Raw genomic sequence first — 19,649 nt, 5'->3', positions numbered from 1 at the left:
ATTTGTAAACTTCTAGCAGGAATAATACCGGCACAGCATAGAGTCATAAGTAGTGATGAGCGAACTTGTGTTTTAAGTTCGGCGTCTAAAGTTCGGATTCGGGTTAGCAGAGAATCCCGTTATGGATTTCGCTACTAAGGACCATAACGGAACGTCTTGTCGCGCGTTCCCGTACATAGACTTCAGCGGGAACGCGTGACAAGACGCCCCAAAGAAGCTCATGTACTTCTTGGGGCGTCGGGCGTTTTACAGCGTGATCGTACGCGCTGTTAAATGCTCAGGTGTGAACCCAGCCTTAGAATCCATATCGGGATTCTCCGCTAACCGGAACCCGAACTTTAGACGCCGAACTTAAAACACAAGTTCGCTCATCACTAGTCATAAGTATAAATGCTCCAGAATAGTAATTACATGGGGAATGCAAGTAGTTACTAAAACCGACATGTCAGGAGGGGTGAGAGGTCCTCTTTAAAGGGGTTGTCCCACAAAAAAATATTCTATATTTTTCAAATCAGCACCTGGATCTGAATACTTTTGTAATTGCTTGTAAATAAAAAAGTTATATTCAATGACATCTATGTTTAACGCCACCTGCTGTTTGCTCCTTTTTCTAATTTCTCTGGCCTGCTCACCGAGATGGAAGCACATGCTGAGTTCCATCCTTCAGCTGCAGCAGAAAGGACACGTCCCCTGAGGTGCCAGCTTGAAATAAGTCTAGGAGAGCAATGAATGGGGAGAGATCTCTGGATCCAGGTGAGGTACAGGGCTGGTTCTAGCTTTGTTAGAAAGTGGTTGACATGCACTCTGTGATGTCTGATTTTCATTTATTACATTATAATGTAAAAAAATTTAAATTACACATCATACAGTACATGACAACCACTTTCTAACTCCAATTCTTCAGGTAAATGTATTATAATCTGGCAGTTTAGGGGTCCTGTATGTTGCGGCTGGTGGCTAGTGGAACTGAGCACGTGCGTCCATCTCAGTCAGCAGGATGGAGAAATTAGAAAAAGAGCAAACATTAGATGGCGCTATAGAGATGGATTTCATTAAAGTATTCAGATCCAGGTGCTGGTATGAAAAGTAGAATATTTTTTGCGGGACAAACCCTCTAACATTGCTGTACCGTACAGACTGCGGTAATATTGGCGCGTGTGAAGTTCGCCTTGAGGGTAATGTATATATTCTTTAAATACTTCACGACGGCACCTTCTGCCCCCAGATTGGACCTGACGTACCGGGTGTCAAGTGTATGTCTCAAGTCTGCTTGAGTGAATACCGAAAAGAGCCAAGTATAATTAGATAAAAATGGTAAATCCGCCCCTATAATGCTGTATGGGGGTGTCCTTATAGCGGCCTCAGGCCTAGTGACCACTACTGGGGGGGGGCACTATGTTTAAAGTAGCCATTACTGGGGGCATTATATGTGAAGCGGGCATAAAAGGAGGCATTAAAGAGGACCTTTCTGCACTCCTGACATGCCCGTTTTAATAGCTTCATGCATTCCCCACGTAGGGCTATTTTCACATTTGCGGCAGAGGATTTCGGCAGGCAGTTCCGTCAAAACGTATGCAAACTGATGGCATTTGTCAGACGGATCAGGATCCTGATCCGTTTGACAAATGCATTGAACTGCCGGATCCTTCTCTCCGGAAAAACTGATCTAGCATTTATTTATTTTTCGCTCTGAGCATGCGCAGTCCGCAATGCCAGATCTGTTTTGCCGGAACCGGCATTAAGGCATGTCAATGGGAAAAAATGCCGGATCCAGCAAGTGTTCTGGATGGAGATAAAACCGCAGCATGCTGCGGTATTATCTCCATCCTGAAAAGGCAAAAAGACTGAACTGATGCATCCCAATTGGATTGCTCTCCATTCAGAATGCATGGGGATAAAACTGATCAGTTCTTTTCCAGTATTGAGCCCCTAGGACGGAACTCTATGCCGGAAAAGAGTAACGCTAGTGTGACAGTACCCTAATAACAAATCTGGAGCATCTATTCTTACGGCTCTATGTTGTGCCGTTCCTTTATTATTACTACTAGAAGTTATGAATGTATTGCTAGCAGCCTGCAGTAAGGGTACAGAGGGGAGGTAACAAGTTGTCCCACCTTGACTACTTTGCTGAGTGAGGAACAAGGTGAACAATTCCACCAAGACATTAAAACGATGGAAAGGAGATACCAGGGAAAATGGCGCATTACGATGATGGCAGACTACTGTTGGATGCTTCAGAGGGACATTCCAGATGCTACTCACAAGCGTAAATGAGCCTCACAGGGAAGAAGAATCGAGTTTAGTGTGTGTGGGTGAGCTCATTTCAGTTCAAAAAAGGATTTTCATTAAAAAATTTGTAATAAAACTTTAATAATAAGTCTATTTCCATTTATTTTGAGGTATTGCCTTATTTAACATAGTTACCTAAATTGTCAGGAAATGTGATGTCCTATGACAAAATGGAGGTCATTTTCGGATTCAGGAGAGTGATGTCACATGGCCTAGGGGCAGCTCAGTCGCATTCAAGTGAATGGGCTTGAGCTGCAATACCAAGCACAGCCACTATTCAATGGAGGGCGCTGTGCTTGGTAAGCTGCAGGCCGGCCGCCTCAACCTCTTCAAACAACTGATCAGCGGTGGTGCCAGGTGTCGGACCCCCACCCATCCCGATGACCTATCCAGAATCAGTATTTAATACTATGGCTGACACTATAAAATAGGATACTACAGACGGACACAGCGTTTTTAACCCCAATTCGCTGTTTATTTCCTTTTACCAAAATTATTATATCATACGCATCATAAAATTATACCATATAAATTATGTAAAGACGGGGAAACAAAGCGAGCGGGTCTAACCCGAATGAAAACTGCATGAGCCGACCGGTGCTGCTACAAGACACAGATTCCATAGCTAAATACATATATTAGGGGGGGACACTGCAGCGATGCACTGCCATGTCCTACCAACAGCAGAGCGGCCATTTTGAGGGCTGGACCATTCATTCCTGAGAGTGACGCTGATTCCGTTCACACAGAGTGGCTTTTGCAGAAGATCTATGGTCACATTATATATATATATATATATATATATATATATATATATATATATATATATATATATAGCGCCTCACTAGTCTACAGGCCAACAGTGGTATTGCAGTTTAGCCACAGATGTGAAAGGGGCTGAGCAGCCATACCGCACACAGCCTGTGGGCAGGTGTGGCGCTGTTCTTGAAAGAAAGCAATCATGTTCTTCTAATCAAGGACAACCCCTTTAAGTGTATTTGCTGCTTGAGATTTGGCGAAAGCTCTACGGCAGCAATAATGGTTCTCCCCCAGCAGTGATGTATCCCATCCCTCCCCAGGTGGGTATTCTTGCCATTCAGGAGTCCAGGAAAGCTGGGTGAAGACTGCAAGGCCTGGTCTTGGCTGTGATCAGCGACCACGACTATCCGATTTTCAAGTTGCCGCGACTGTGACCCCAGAACTTCTGGATTATTTGGCGATTCTGGGGTCACGGTCTCAAAACCATTCAGATCAACGGCAATCTCTGGTCACGTGATGTGTTGCGGACACAGCCTTACACAGTGCGCAATGGGCGTGTGTCAAAACCCAAAAATTGGGGTCTAAAAGGAGAAAAAGGGAACATTTACAGTCTCCTTTTTTTAATCCCGTCACTATAAATTAGTGGTCACCCAGCTTTCCTGAAATTAGGGATAACAGAAGATAGAAGACAATTAAATTGGGGGAGATTTCCCATGGCAACCAATCACAGTGCAGCCTTCATTTCTTCTAGAGCTCTTGAAAATTGAAAGCTGCGCTGTTGCTATTGGCAACAAACAGGTTTCCCTTTAGACTGTTTTCATATATCTGCCCCTGTCCTTGCTGCCCCCAGCAACCAATCACAGCACAGCTTTCATTTCTTCTAGGGCTCTCAACAACTGTAATCTGTGCTCTGATTGGTTGCTGTGGGCAACAAGCAGATTTTTTTCCCTTTAGTCAGTTTACATATGTCTGCCTCAGTTACGGTCCTTGTTGCCCACAGCAACAAATCACAGCGCAGCTTTCATTTTTCAACAGCACTGACAGAGATGCAAGCTGTGCTGTGATTGGTTGCTATGAAGACAGTCTCAAAATCTGAGATATGCGTCACATAATGGACGCCAGCATTGCCTGATGGACCCCATTGACATGTCATGGGGTTAGATCAGGTTCTGCTAAGGTGTCTACCATTTTGACAGGAAAAATAGTGCGCATTTGTGAACAGTCCTGATTTTGTCACTATAATTTCATGTTAAGGGTAAAAAGGAAGGGGGGGGGGGCCTATAGAAACCACACCCAGAAGTGGTCGTTTTGGGGCGCATCACAATTTTCACTTTTTAACTGTTGGCGCTGCATGAAAGGCTATTTTGTTCAGTCAAATGTGACAGAATCAGCGACAGAGCCTCAGACGCAGGTGTAATTACTGCCTTACATGGTCTCCCAATATCAGACAGTGGCCTTGTTGGACATCCCCTTTAAGAATTATGGCCTAGTCCACAAAATGGCTGCCTCCACAAACCCAAATGGCCATGCCGATACATAGGTCTTATCAAAGTCTCAGACCCAGCGTCCTGCACGCAAGATAAACTCCCCTGAATAATGAAAATTCTTAAAAAAAAAAAAATGAAAAATGCCCAGATACTCAGTCTCTTTCCGCTGAAGATTGCACCAACGCTGCGGTCGTCGTAAGATTTCTATGTAAATTATAAAAATAAGGACCGCTGTGAAGCCATGACTAACAGCTCAGGACAAGCCAATGGGAGCGCTGACGGCTTGCAACAGGCGGCAACCTCTCCCTTCGTGGCGGCAAGTGACAGATACACAAACAGGATGTCGCAGCGCGGATACAGGCAGCTGGCGGCAGGCAAGAAGCCCGGGCCAGCGCCAAGAGCAGAAGAATGCAAATAAAAAAGGATCCTGGCAGGACGACCCCGCTGGTCTTCTGCAGATGCAGGCGGTGGGCACTCAGGTGAAGCGTGGGCAATGGACAGGAGGATTCGGCATGTCCAGCACTCTCCTCCTCTCTTCATATTCATCCGTGTCTGTGGAGTCGTCGTCGTGTAGAAAGCAATCATTGCAGCTCTCTTCCTGTACGATAGACAATGCAGAAACAAGCCGTCAGGTGCTGCCCCCCATTCTTACAGGGCCTGTCCGTAATGGGGGGGGCATCACAAGTGGGTAATAAGGGGGAAGAAAGGGCAGCAGCCTGAGCCACAGGTGAGGCAGGAAGTCGGTTTCCGTCTACTTTTGGATACGGCCACACAGGATAGGTATGATGCTATATCACTGCGGATTTGCATGTGTTGTACAGTACCAGCAGAAAAGTGAGATTGTAGGAAATCTTATCCTCACGCTCAAAAAATATATAAAAATTTGCAGCGAAAATTGACCTGTGGTGAGGGGTTTAAATCCGCACCATGTCAATTTATGCTGCGGCTCTCCAGTGTGGATTTCATTATTTAAAATGGCTGGGCTGAAATCTGCTGCAAAATCCGCATGTAAGGCTACATGCACACAACAGTTTTTTTTTGTGGATCCATTGTAACAATGCCTAAAACGGACAAGAATAGGACACGTTGCATTTTTTTTGCTACGGAACGGATATACTGATGGAGTGCTGTCCGCATTTTTTGCGGACCCATTGAAATGAATAGGTCCGCATCCTATCCGCAAAAAAAAAAAAAAAACAACAACCAAAAAACGGAACGGACACGGAAACAAACAACGTTCGTGTGCATGTAGCCTAACACGTGTGGATTTTGCCGCAGAAAAGTGACAAATTCTGCAGTAGAACTTTTGTCCCAAATGGTCATACCATTAAAGGGGATGTCTCACTTCAGCATTTATGATGTAGAGAAAGTTAATACAAGGCACTTACTAATGTATTGTGATTCTCCATATTTCCTCCTCTGCTGGCTTTATTCCTTTCTCCATCACTACTCGTTTCCATGGTTACGACCACCCTGCAATGCAGCAGCGGTGGTCGTGCTTGCACACTATAGGAAAGAACATCGGCCTATGCTCACTCCCACAGAGAGGTTGGCATTTCATTTTTTTATAATGTGCAAGCACGACCACCAATGCTAGATTAGAGGGTGGTCGTAACCATAAAAACGAGCAGTGTATAATGTGATGGAAAAATTAATCAAGCCAGAATCAATTGTTTTAACTACCTACATGATAAATGCCTGGCTAAAGTGGTCTTCATGTTTATGACTGGCTTCTTGAAATTAAAGGGGTTGGCCACTATATAAGTACTTTCCACTATATAGTGGGAGGTAGGGGGTGAAAAAGAGTTTCCTAATATACTTTGTTTTCAAAAATCCGAATGCTATTGTTTTTTATAATGAGCCCTGCCACCTGAGCCCCGCTCTGCGTGCAGCCAGTTCGTCCATGGCTGCACGCGACATGGAGGAGCTTTAGAGAAAGCTCGTTCATGGCGTAATTCTAACTGCACATGCGCCGCTGCGCATGTGCAGTTAGAATTATGCCCAGTCTGCCCCTGCCCGATTCCGCCACGTCCATCTTGTGAAACCCCCAATGAACAACTGTTGTTGGAGAGGAAGTTGCCGCTAGACATCTCTGCAGCAGTGGAAAATGCAGTATTAAATTATATAGAGCAGCGGTCAGCAACCTTCGGCACTCCAGATGTGGTGAAACTACAACTTCCAGCATGCTCCATTCACTTCTATGGGAGTTCTGAAAACAGCTAAGCAAGTGTGCTTTTTGGGAGTCGTAGTTTCACCACAGCTGAGGTGCCAAAGTTTGCCGATCCCTGATATACAGGCTATTCAAAGGAATGACCATGGGGGCCAGGTCCACCAGAGTAGGAGCCACTTATTCTTGAGGTCCTCTGCTCTGGCCCAATTAGGGGTATACTGAGTCCACTACACACAAAGGTCCAGCTCTGGAGCTACTGCAGACCACCTGATCGGCAGAGGTGTGTGGGCTGGACTCCCATCGATCAGATGTTGATGGCCTATACTGAGGATAGACTATCAATATAAAGGGACTGAAAAACCCCTTTAAAAGGGGTTTGTTGAGATTTTGATACTGATGACCTATCCTTTGGATAGGTCATCAGTATCTGATCAGTGGGGGCCTGACACCCGGGACCCCCACCGATCAGCTGTTTGAGAGCACCACAGCTTTTCTTACGCCAGTGACGACACTTTTATCGGTCACATGGCCTAGGAGCAGCTCAGCCCTATTAAGGTAAAGGGGGCTGAGCGTGATACCAAGCTCCGCCGCTATACGATGTACCGCTCTGTGCTTGGTTAGCTGCGAGAAGGCAGCTGTGCTCACAGGAGTGCAGCTGAGCGGCAGGGATCCCAGGAGTCGGACACCCACCGATCAGATACAGATGACTTATTCAGGAGGATAGAACAAAACGATTGTGACCAGCGTCTTCTCTTTTGCAAGTTTGTTCCAGTCTACACATAAGACAAGGCAATGCTTCAGCTTATACCAAGCTTGAGAAAGGCTTGGTATAAGCCGAAACGTTGCCTTGTCTTATGTATAGACTGGAACAAACTTGCAAAAGAGAAGACGCTGGTCACAATCGTTTTGTTCTCTGCAGTTTGGAGCGGGGAAGAGCCTGACCACTGGTGACCATAAATTGTGCAGCCAGGAAAAAGCCCAACGATAAGTGGTCTCCTCCGACTGACAGGTTTCTCCTTATGACAGTACTTAGGTAGACACCCATCAATCAGTGGGAGTTGGCAGATCACTGGACTCCTTGCTGCTCAAATGTACAACAGGATCCCTTCAAAAGAGGACTTTTTGACTCCAGTCTCATTACCCAAACACTGAGAAACCTCTAAACGTCATCTGTCAGAGAAATGTTAGGAACACAAGCCTGGTGTCCACTACTGGCAGATGAGCAGGAGCCACAATGTTACCTACTGTAGCAACGTCAGACACTCGAAACGTGGGGCATTTCATGTGAAAGCGAGGGATGGTGACATTGAAGACCTCGTTCTTGTTGTCAAGCCGGTGGAATGTATAACTCCCCTCCATGTATCCCGAAGTTGTGGAGAATGTAGTGCAGCTGGTGTATTCGTACACTCTACCCGCCCTCAGCTGGGGGTAATCTCCTAAAAGAATAAAAGGAAGACATGAAGTGGACTGCACCGATGAAGCAGAGCTTAAAAGGGGTTGTCCCATCTGGACATTTATGACCCATCGATAGGTGCGGGTCCCACCTGTGGAACCTGCTCCTAGATCAAGAACAGGGGCCCGCTGTGAAAAGAGCATGCACGGCTTTCTCCTTTATGGGACCTTGCTCGGCTATTATCAGAAGAGCCATAGAGACAAATGAAAGGGTGGCCACATGTGCCTCTTCCTCTCCATTCACTGTTATAGGACTTATAGTCAGCTATTTCTGGAAGCCCCATAGCAGTGAATGGAGAGGATGCTGCATATGTTCAGCATTCTCTCCATTCACAGCAGGGTCCTGTTCGTGAGACAGAAGCCACCTCTGGACACTCCCATCGGACATTTGCGATCTATCGAAATGCCACAAATGTCCAGAAAGGACAAACCCATTTAAAGGGATCTTCCAGGAGTGTTGACATGCCTTCCACTGACATACCTGGCAAACGATTATAAAGAGATGAGCGGTGCTACACAGACAATTCTCACCCCCACCGCAGAAGCCGGCTGTCCATATTACTTCTGGAGCAAGTTCTCCTGGGCCAACCACTGACCGATTGGGATAAAGAAGATGCAATGTGGACTACACCTTATTTATACATCCCAGGGTCTGTGCATATCTGTAGGGATCCTGAATGCCGGGGCATCCACGGATCTGAACAAGGGGCCCACAGCTCTACTTAGCATTATACATGCTTTACCTTGACTTCAGTGGTTCTCAAAAAGAGAAAACAACACGGCTCGGAGATCTAGAACTAATAACTGGGGCTCCCGTTAGGAAATGAACGCCTGATACGATATGTGCATTCTCGTGACTTACCCACCACTCCCGGGCCTTGTACCTCCTCCACGTTTCCCTTTGCATTTGTGATTTTCCAGTAGCGGCTATCGAGCTGGCATGCTTTTTCTGGCAAAGCGTTTTTGGCCATCTCCATCCTAGGAAATAGGAGCAAAAAACTAATGAACCCCAAATGTGCCAGCTTCTGAGACTCCTTACAACCAACTGGGTACAGATCCTCTAAAAACACGGCATCCACTCTACCTGTATGGCCATCAGCCTCTAATGTTAGGATCACCACTGTATGTCTGTTTTCCATGAAGGAAGACCACCGAAAATGGATCGCTGTGCAGCATTCTGTCCAAAGCAGCTGGCCATGGACAGCGCTCCACATATGCTCATTTTGCATTACGTGGGCATGGCTGATAATTGGTGCCATATATGCTTGACAGACGAAAGATACAGAGGTTCAAACAGGTTAATATCCAACATGTCTGAACCTTTGCTTCTCCGATTATAGATTTGGGGGGGGGGGGACAAGACTCAGTCACACAAGACAGAATCTCATATTTCTTAATTTTGATAAAAGCATTTTACGCCATATACCAGGCCTATGGCCGTATACGTTGAGATTGGGCTGTGGAGTACTCACCTGATTCTGTAGGTGAAGAAGTAATGTGGAGGGTGGATGGAGCTCAACTCGGGCAGAAAGGAAGTGGAGACTGATGTGGTGACCTCATCAGTAATGGCCACACAGTCCTTGTCATGCTCATACCTGGTACAGAGAAGAGCTATTAGATAAGACCTAAGACATAGATGTCCAGAAGATATGACTATTACTACATCACATACATACATAGGCATTCCGTTTGTGAGATCCGTTCAGGGCTCTCACAAGTGGTTCCAAAACGGATCAGTTTTGCCCTAATGCATTCTGAATGGAAAAGGATCCGCTCAGAATGCATCAGTTTGCCTCTGTTTTGTCTCCATTCCGCTTTGGAGGCGGACACCAAAACGCCGCTTGCAGCGTTTTGGTGTCTGTCTGACGAAACTGAGCCAAATGGATCCGTCCCCACTGACTTACATTGTGTGTCAGAGCGGATCAGTTTTCAATGGCACAATAGAAAACGGATCTGTCCTCCATTGACTTTTAATGGTGTTCAAGAGGGATCCGTCTTGGCTATGTTAAAGATAATACAAACGGCTCCGTTCTGAACGGATGCAGACGGTTGTATTATCTGAACGGATCCGTCTGTGCAGACCCATGACGGAGTGTGAAAGTAGCCTTAGTCGTGACGGTGCTTGGACAATGCTGCAATGCCAGGGTCAGCCACTACTAAACATATGGCGCTGTGCAGAGTGTTGTAGACCATGGAGAGGACGTGGAGCTCCTATGAGCGCTATGGTGCCATCCAACAGCGGATCACTGCGAGTGGCGAGAGCCAGACCCCCAATAATGAAGTATTGATGGCCTATATCCTAAGGGCAGGTCATCAATTTGAAAAATCCAGATAATCCCTTTATAATCTTTGAGGTTTCCATCCTCACAGGGGTCAAGGATCGGACATCTGCCATTAGAGCAGGGGTAGGCAAACTCCAGCTGTTGTGAAACTACAACTCCCAGCATGCACACTTGCTCTGCTCTTCTAAGAACTCTCATAGAAATGAATGGAGCGTGCTGGGAACTGTAGTTTCACAACAGCTGTAGTGCCGAAGGTTGATGATCCCCGTATTAAAGAAAAAACTGCAATTTTTTTTAGATGAACCAGAGTATAAAGGGTTCTCTCCCCACATAAGCCCTGGAGGTAGCTTTGAGACATGCATGTCAGAACAGGGTCTATTGACCTCTAAACTGCCAAGTGAGGTGGCTGCTGTGTCCAAGCTGAGAGTAAAGGCTTAGGCCCCATGCACACGACCGTATCCGTTTTGCAGTCAAGTCACAAAATACAGATGTGGCCCGTGTGCCGTCCTCCTTTTATTTGCAGTCCCATTGTTTTCAATGATTCAATGGCCTGCATTTTGCGGACATATTCTATCTTTTTGTGCAACGGACATATGGATGCTGAAAGAACACAGATGATCCGAGTGCTTTCTGCATCCTTATGTCCGTTCTGAAAATAGAAAATGTCTCATACCTGTCCGCAAAATTTGTATTTTGTGGATCCGCAATTTGCTGATCGCAAAAGGGATACAGTTGTGTGAATCGGGCCAATGCAAATAACCATACTCTCGGTCCAGGGAACACGGACCATGTGCCGGCCACATCTTACAGACCGACGGCGGCCCCCCTGACCCAAACTGCCTGCATCATAGTGATTTGTGATGCAGTTAGTTCGGGTCAGAAGAGTTGCCGTCAGTCCTAGCCGTGTTTCCCGGACAGAGCACGGTCGTGTGCATAAGCCCTAAATGGAGAGCTGGCCGCAACTATAAGTGGTAAAACTTCGCAATATATTTGGCATTTCAGTTCTTCATCATTTTCACAATCCTTTGCTTGTTGTCAATGAATGGAAACCTTTTTTTTTTTGCACATCTAGAGGCTGAAATCCTGTCTTGATTATGTCTAACTGCCACCGATGCACAGCTCATTTGCTGCCAGTCCACGCAGCAGCCGCACAGGCAAGAACCACAGCAAACTGCTCCGGTTTGGCCATACAGCTCGTATAGGAAACATGCATTAAAATCAGGTTCTTCACCTGCACAAGCCATGCAACTCAAAGACGCATCTGGAAGTAGCCAGGCGACATTGGCATGGACGCTAACAGTACTCTAGGCCAGTGTTTCCCAACCAGTGTGCCTCCAGCTGGTGCAAAAGTACAACTCCCAGCATGCCTGCACAGCCAAAGGCTGTCCAGGCATGCTGGGAGTTGTAGTTTTGCAACAGCTGGAGGCACACTGGTTGGGAAACACTGCTCTAGGCACCTGCAGGAAATGATCAGGATTTTCAGCCTCTGGATGTACACAAGAACACATCCATTGGCTGACAGCAAGCAGAGGAAAAACACTAGTTAAAACACACACAGGCATGCAAACACCTGCACACACTTACACCTCTACAGTAGTGATGTGTTCAGTCCACGCTACCTGAAAATCTGGTCCCTGATGATGGGATAGTCACCTGAGACAACATGCTGCACATACGACGTAAACCACTGGGAGAAAGAGGTACCTGAGACAGAGGAAACACAAGAAAGTAAATGTGAGGGTCGGCACTAGAGATTTATGACCTTCTCAGGCAGCTGCTTATCTTCTGTGGGTACAAACGATTGGGCATGTTAAAATCCAATATGGCTGATCCCTCTTCCCCAATATCAGAGAAAGTGCTCATAACCATAAGACTTCTTTAAGTTCATCTCATGTGTATGGTCGGGTCGTCACAGATTTCAGAGGGATCTTCCAATATTCTAATGTCTATAGGGACTCAACGTATATATGGAAATAAAGGTCCCTTTACATGGGACAACGGAGCAGCAGATTGTCGGGAAGAAACGCTTCTTTACGGACAATCTGCTGCTCGCTGGTGGAGGAGATCGCTGCATTTACATGCAGAGTATGGGGAGGGGCGATCACTAATGCCATCGCTCTTCCCCATAAGGACCCGTTGTTTGCTCGCAGCAGAGCGTGATTACACAGCGCAATCTGCCGCCGGCAAACAACGATTTTTGTGTACGCACAATCGATCGGATTTACAGATGAACGAGCGTTTTTCTCATTCATCGGGAAATCAGTAATACATCTACAATGCCAGATAATCGCGAACTAGCACTCCTATGAACGCTCATTACCGATTAACTTTAGAATTCTCGGTCCGTGTAAACGGCCTTGAGTCTCTAATGGGCTGAATTTTTACCAGTCCCATCCCAGAGCCCCCTACAGATATCACAACATGAAGTTACGCAGAGCCAAAGCTATAAAGGTAATGGGAGGGTCAAGGCTGAACAACCTAAAGCTGGCCACACACATTAGGCTACTTTCACACTCGCGTTTGGTGCGGATCCGTTCAGATTATACAACCGTCTGCATCCGTTCAAAACGGATCCATTTGTATTATCTTTAACATAGCCAAGACGGATCAGTCTTGAATACCACTGAAAGTCAATAAGGGACGGATCCGTTTTCTATTGTGCCAGATTGTGTCATAGAAAACGGATCCGTCCCCATTGACTTACATTCTGTGTCAGAACGAATCCATTTGGCTCAGTTTCATCAGACAGACACCAAAATGCTGCAAGCAGTGTTTTGTTGTCCGCCTCCAAAGCAGAATGGAGACTAGACGGAACGGAGGCAAACTGAGGGATTCCGAGCGGATCCTTTTCCATTAGGGCAAAACTGATCCATTTTGGACCGCTTGTGAGAGCCCTGAACGGATCTCACAAACGGATACCAAAACGCCAGTGTAAAAGTAGCCTTAGACAAAAGTTGTCCGAACCCACTCATTTCGGTGGGACCAGCAGACTGTCTAATGTGTACAGGGGCCTCCCAATCCTGACGGCTGCAGATGTCTTGGGAGATGAGGATCTGGTGGCTAGATCTCAATTGCCCAATCCTTCTGGTGTCAGGAAGATAAGGAGCCTGGCACCAGCTTTCTCCCCGCCCTCCCGTCACATGCATGCTTGGCCACGTATACAGCCGACAGCTATCTAACGTGTATAGCCGGTCCTCCACTCACGGGTCCTACCTGTAATAAACATGTCCAGTGCAGCAGGGTTATGTGTTGTCTGGTCCTAAAACACAAACGAAAGACCTCGTTATCTAGGAGAAGCATCTGACGACTTTCCTAACACACGTCCCAATAAATATCACTTCTCCGAAATATATCCCCTGAGCGCTGTTCACCTGGGAAGGATCATATAGGAAGGGGCTTAGGAGGCGAGGGCCACACTAGTTTAAGAGAACCTAATTCACACATCGTTACCGTTAAGTGGACTTAGGTCGCCCCCTGGGGCATCGGCCCACCAGGAAATTTCCCTGTAGGGTCTATGGCCAATCCGCCCCTGCTTAAGGGGTTGTGCACTAATTTCCAGACCTCTCTTGGGACCCACAGTGGTGATCATTCCCGGCCATGGCTCGTTCACTCTCCGGCCTCTGCTGCTCATTTCGGGTCCCTCCACGTAAACCTCCAGTTTGATGCCGCGGCGAGCTGCTCCTCTTGTGTCACGTGTCCATTTGACATGACACAAGGGGGACAGCGGCCAGTGATTGGCTGCAGCGGCATCAAACAGGAAGTTTATATGGAGTGACCCAAGACATGCAGCAGAGGCCGCGGAGTGAAAGAATCAGGACCTAGTGTGGGATCAGGTAAGTATGATCACCAATGCGGGTCCTGCCAGGCTGAGTGGTCTAAGGTCTCTGGCATCAGTGAACTGCAACCTGTGGCTGTTGTGAAACTACAAGACTCAGCATGCCATAGGAGCTGCAACGCTCATAGCATGCTGGAACTTGTAGTCTCTTCACCATCCTTGCTGTACGAGGAGACATGACCAACCCTTACCGGACACTGATAGAATATCTCATTGCGACACCTCCCTTCAACGTCAGCCAGAGCCAAGTACTGACTGAGACCAGTGTGGATGCAGAAGGTGACTGGAAGGCACCGATTGAGCCCAATCCTGCGCTGGAAGCCGCCGGCTGCTGTGTCTACGTCCAGCAGGTTCTCAGACCGGTAGTGGTTGGATAACGCCATGCTGCCCATCAGCCTAAGGAGCAAAGACAATGGATGGGGTAGGAGACTTACGACTGCTCACACAACTGATTTGCGGTCCGCAAAATCGCAAAACATGGATCCCGGCTGTGTGCATGCTGCCATTTATCTTTTTTTTTTTTCACCAAAACTGTAGAAATTTCCTATCCTTGTCTGCAAAACGAACAAGAATAGGAAATGTTCTATCTTTTTTGCTGGCAGATGGAACGGACATACAGATGTGGACAACACATGGCGTGCTGTCTGTATCTTTTGCGGCCCCATTGAAATGAATGAGTCCGTATCCGATCCGCAAAAAAATGCGGACCCATTCATGTAGTGCGCATGAGGCCTAAATGACACCAGCGGGTGCCATTAAGTGTCAGGTCTTACCCAGGTAGCACAAGCTTCTGTCCATTGTGAATACGCAAGGAACAACGATAATCGTCAGGCAGCTTGGCGCCGATTCTTTCTTCTATGGCGTTAAGATCTTCCTCCTGCACGCCGGCTGCGTAAACCACAAGAACATCAGAGGCCAGCTTAAAGGGATGGTTCCTCCCCTCTGAATAATAGCAGGGAGGTCTCCATCTGCTACCTGATCATCTTGGGTTACAGCCACTATTCACATCCAGAGCTGCGTTCAGCATTCTGCCAGTTATAGCCTACTAAAACTTTGCTGATCAGTCTGGAAGAAGCATTCGCCGCTGTGGTGCAGTGAGGACGGAGGGTGGACACCAGGCGCTATACAACAGTCATTGACTTCCGCTGCACAGACTGTGCAGATTGATTACAGCAGAAGTCTGAATGCAGCTCTGGATGTGACTATAAAGTAAGATAATTTAACACATTACTAATGCCAGAAACTCATTACCTTTAAGAGAGGTGATCATTCTGGGGCAGTGTTCACCCAGATAAGCCTTCAGGGCATCCCAGGCCGCCTTCAGCTTGGCATAGTGATGGATATACCTTCCCAGATCCACGTAATAGTCCGTAAATGTCGCTTTCCAGCTGCGGTTCTTCTGGGCCTTCTTGTCTCTGGAAGCAGAAATTGGATGTGGTTGTTCAGACACATTCAACTGGACCGCGTGTGGCAGTTTCCAACCCCATTAACATTTTGACAAAGCTGAGGGTCTAAAATAGCAGCAAGGAGGAATCCTCACTGTACCAAACCATCGCAGACGCTCCACACTTGATGGTTCCTCGGTTCAGGATAGGTCATCACTATCTGATTGGTGAGGGTCCGACACCAGGGACCCCTGCTGATCAGCTGTTTGAGAAGGCAACGGCGCTCGCTGCAGCACTGCAGCTTTCCATAGGCCAGTGGCGTCACGTTCATTGATCATAAAGCCTAGGAACAGCGCAGCCCCATAGAGGTGAATAGGGCTGAGCGTTATACCAAGCATAGCCACTATACAATGTACGGCGCTGCGCTTGGCGAGCGCCTTCTCAAACAACTGATTGGCAGGCGTCCCGGGTGTCGGACCCCCACCGATCAGATACTGATGTCCTATCCTAAAGATAGGTCATCAGTATAAAAATCTCAGAAAACCCCTTTAAATCTTTGGGAAAACCCCTTTAATTTTCAGGACGCTGGTCCTCCACCACGAACATCTCACCAGGCGTGCGTTCCGAGTGTGCCGCTATGGGGAGAGGAGAAGAAGCCGCTAACAGATCCAGCATGCACAATCCCCAAGATCTGCCAATGGAGGAAGCCTCGGGGCGGCAGATTTGGATCATCTATAAATTATGGATAATGTATATGGGCCCCTTATTACAATCACTTACTCTGACACCAGCCAATAATTCCGACATGGCCACTTCCATAGAGGATCGTGGTTGCAGAGCTGGTTAAATCTTCTGTTGAGGAGACTGCAGCTGAAAAAATAAAAATAAAAAAATAAAATAAAACAAAATTCATTATAATAACAGGGAGGGTAGGAAGTAAAGGAGCTGCAGTACCCCAGTACGGCCACTACTCTGAATGGCGCTGTGCTTCAGGCTCTGTTTAAAGTGCTAGTTCTGGCACCTGCTAATGGTGATGGTGCGAGATTTTTCCCCGATTTTCCATCATGCACGGAGAGGGAGTCATATTATAAGGGCTAGTTCACACAAATGTTTTTTTTGCGTTCCGTATACGGAACCATTCATTTCAATGGCTCCGCCAAAAAACTGGAATGTACTCCATATGCATTACATTTCCGTATTTCTGTTTTTCCATTCCGTTCAAAGATAGAACATGTCCTATTATTGCCCGCAAATCACGTTCCGTGGCTCCATTCGAGTCAATGGGTCCGCAAAAAAAACAGAACACATACGGAATGTACTCATGTCTTCCATGTCCGTTCCGTTTTTGCGGAACCATCTTTTGAAAATTTTATGCCCAGCCCAATTTTTTATATGTAATTTCTGTATATGCCATATACGGAACCACTACTGGAAAAAAAAAAAGAAAAGAAAAAGGAAAAACGGATCCGGGAAAAACAGCCCGCAAAACACTGAAAAAGACATACGGTCGTGTGAACGAGCCCTAAATCGACAAGCTGCAGATTTTGCGTGCGGCACCTGAATGAGAGTTTGTAAAATCTCGCCGACTCTGCAGGTTCTGTCGCACTCATGGACTTTCCACTTGCAGTTCCGCCGTGTGTGAACAGACCCCCTCAGCATTTCCAAGAGCACGCAAGGTTTTAAACACCGGGAGGGCTAGAGACGGGGAGGGGCGCTGCGATAGACGGGGCTGTTTACTGCTTCCAGGATCTGTCTCCATGAGATACCGATCCCTGCAGGGGCCGCTCCGTGATAACGCCGTGGGTCACATGTTTATCTCCCTGCTTCACGTGCAGGTCACAGACGAGAGAACATGACCGCAGCGGCATTACGCAGCTCACAGAGGTGACAGTGAGAACAGCGCCACCCTCATCTATAGGCTGTGCCTGGTATTGCAGCTCAGCCCCATTTACTTGGCATAGTCACTGGTTTGGGAAACATCTCATCTCAGACAATCCCGTAACCAGAGGGATAAATGGGGACCCTCCTACTAGCCGGAGCGGACGGCTGCCTCCTGCATCGGCTCCGGTGGACGTGGCGCATCCACACATCTCACAGGGTGCACAGTTCACATGCGTCATTTCACCTTCTGCAGCGGCCGAGGTGCGCAGTATTACGAGGTTCTGCAGCGGCCGAGGTGCGCAGTATTACGAGGTTCTGCAGCGGCCGAGGTGCGCAGTATTACGAGGTTCTGCAGCGGCCGAGGTGCGCAGTATTACGAGGTTCTGCAGCGGCCGAGGTGCGCAGTATTACGAGGTTCTGCAGCAGCCGAGGTGCGCAGTATTACGAGGTTCTGCAGCAGCCGAGGTGCGTATTATTAGGAGGTTCTGCAGCGGCCGAGGTGCGTATTAGGCCTCATGCACACGACCGTTGTGTGCATCCGTGTCCGTTGTTCCGTTTTCCGTGATTTTCTGCGGACCCATTGACTTTCAATGGGTCCATTGAAAACTCGGAAAATGCACCGTTTGTCATCCGCGTCCGTGATTCCTGTCCGTCCAAAAAATAGGACCTGTCCTATTTTTTTGACGGACAATGGTTCGCAGACCCATTCAAGTCAAGGGTCCGTGAAAAAACACGGAGGCACACAAGATTGTCATCCGCGTCCGTGATCCGTGTCCGTTTTTTTCCTATCATTTTCAAGGCAAACTTGACTTCGATTTTTTTTTCCCTTTTCTGGTCTGGTGATCCTCCAAAAATCAAGGAAGACACACGGAAGAAAAAACAGACACGGATCACGGAACCCTGTTTTGCGGACCGTGAAAAAATACTGTCGTGTGCATGAGGCCTTATTACGAGGTTCTGCAGCGGCCGAGGGGCGTAGTATCACGAGGTTCTGCAGCGGCCGAGGGGCGTAGTATCACGAGGTTCTGCAGCGGCCGAGGTGCGTAGTATCACGAGGTTCTGCAGCGGCCGAGGTGCGTAGTATCACGAGGTTCTGCAGCGGCCGAGGTGCGTAGTATCACGAGGTTCTGCAGCGGCCGAGGTGCGTATTAAGAGGTTCTGCAGCAGCTGTGTCGTTATGGAAAGCACGATTTCTACGTCAGAAGAGATGCGACTAAACAATTCACAATGTCTTTGTCACGGTGATAAAACTGCACCGAAACCCACGTCTCGCTCTCGGGCCGCGTTCACATCTGCGTCGCGGCTTCCATCGCTTTTGCATCGCTATTCTTGCTGTCACAACGCCACAAGCCCAATTATAAGTCAACGGCGTCCATCAGGCTACACCTGGCTGGCACCAACACTGCGTCATGGCTTCCGTTAAGCGGAAAAACGGATGCAAATGTGAACAGAGCCATACAATGGAGCGTAATAAACGCGCCCCGATAAACCGGAGGGGACCGGGGCCGCTCTTCACACCACCCAGATGTAACGCTCTCCGTCAGATCCAATCGCCGGGTCCGGTGACATCACGGCGACCTTTCGAAAATATCAAAAGGTCACGACTGACCGCCATTCGCTGTCGCCATGTACGGTGGGTGACACGCTGTCGCCATGTACGGTGGGTGACACGCTGTCGCCATGTCACCTGCTTTATGGGGCCACATCTGTGATTACAGACCCTGAATACCCACAGCAGGAAAGGAGGTGGTGGGTGCAGGGGAGGGGCACCGGGGGGGGGGGGGGGGGGGGGACACAACAGGCAGCACAGGGGGCACACTGATACCTGAGCAGGTCCCGGAAGTCCAGGTAAGACAGGATCAGGAGCAGCGGATCGGACGGCAGCTCCGCCAGACCCAGCTCGTTGGTCCCCGCCATCTTGGAGGCGACCAGCTGAACAGGCGCGGCTCCTCCCCTTCCCATTGACAGACAACGCCCCCTCAAACCATGGCCACGCCCAATCCGGAAATCTCACTATGGCAAGCGCAACGAAGCCCCGCCTCTCACGCTGACAGACAGGAGAAATAACCCCTCCTCCTCCATGTACTAGATAGAACGCGCTCAGGTAAC

At 47.9% G+C, this 19,649-nt stretch overlaps 1 protein-coding gene across 3 annotated transcripts; it reads right to left on the bottom strand.

Moving 5' to 3' along the window:
* Window positions 1-2,739: 2,739 nt before the first annotated feature.
* FBXO3 (F-box protein 3) lies at window positions 2,740-19,512 on the bottom strand. Of its 3 annotated transcripts, none has more exons than XM_044269975.1 (11): window positions 19,366-19,512; window positions 16,440-16,529; window positions 15,526-15,689; window positions 15,048-15,162; window positions 14,466-14,670; window positions 13,653-13,698; window positions 12,059-12,143; window positions 9,630-9,752; window positions 9,020-9,135; window positions 7,947-8,141; window positions 2,740-5,133 (listed from the first exon to the last, which is right to left on the bottom strand). In XM_044269975.1, exons 1-11 carry the CDS (start codon window positions 19,500-19,502, stop codon window positions 5,117-5,119), a joined length of 1,293 nt encoding a protein of 430 aa, XP_044125910.1. In that variant the 5' UTR covers window positions 19,503-19,512; the 3' UTR covers window positions 2,740-5,116. The 3 variants fall into 3 exon arrangements, with proteins under 3 accessions (XP_044125910.1, XP_044125908.1, XP_044125909.1); XM_044269973.1 differs by having other exon boundaries at window positions 7,951-8,141; XM_044269974.1 differs by lacking the exon at window positions 19,366-19,512 and adding an exon at window positions 17,217-17,325 and having other exon boundaries at window positions 7,951-8,141.
* Window positions 19,513-19,649: the final 137 nt, after the last annotated feature.

This window comes from Bufo gargarizans, chromosome 10 (assembly GCF_014858855.1).
Source record: "Bufo gargarizans isolate SCDJY-AF-19 chromosome 10, ASM1485885v1, whole genome shotgun sequence".
NCBI classification, from domain to species: domain Eukaryota; kingdom Metazoa; phylum Chordata; class Amphibia; order Anura; family Bufonidae; genus Bufo; species Bufo gargarizans.
Note: the sequence above shows the minus strand (reverse complement) of the source record. Positions and strands in the feature narration are given on the sequence as shown.

Bases quoted from the DNA above. Each gene is read 5' to 3' on its own strand.
- FBXO3 (XM_044269973.1), bottom strand. From the start codon at position 19,502: ATGGGAAGGGGAGGAGCCGCGCCTGTTCAGCTGGTCGCCTCCAAGATG. The intron at 9,753-12,058 runs GTAGCGTGGACT...TCTCTGTACCAG, and splicing joins ATCAGGGACCAGATTTTCAG to GTATGAGCATGACAAGGACT. The intron at 9,136-9,629 runs GTGAGTACTCCA...CCTATTTCCTAG, and splicing joins TTCTTCACCTACAGAATCAG to GATGGAGATGGCCAAAAACG.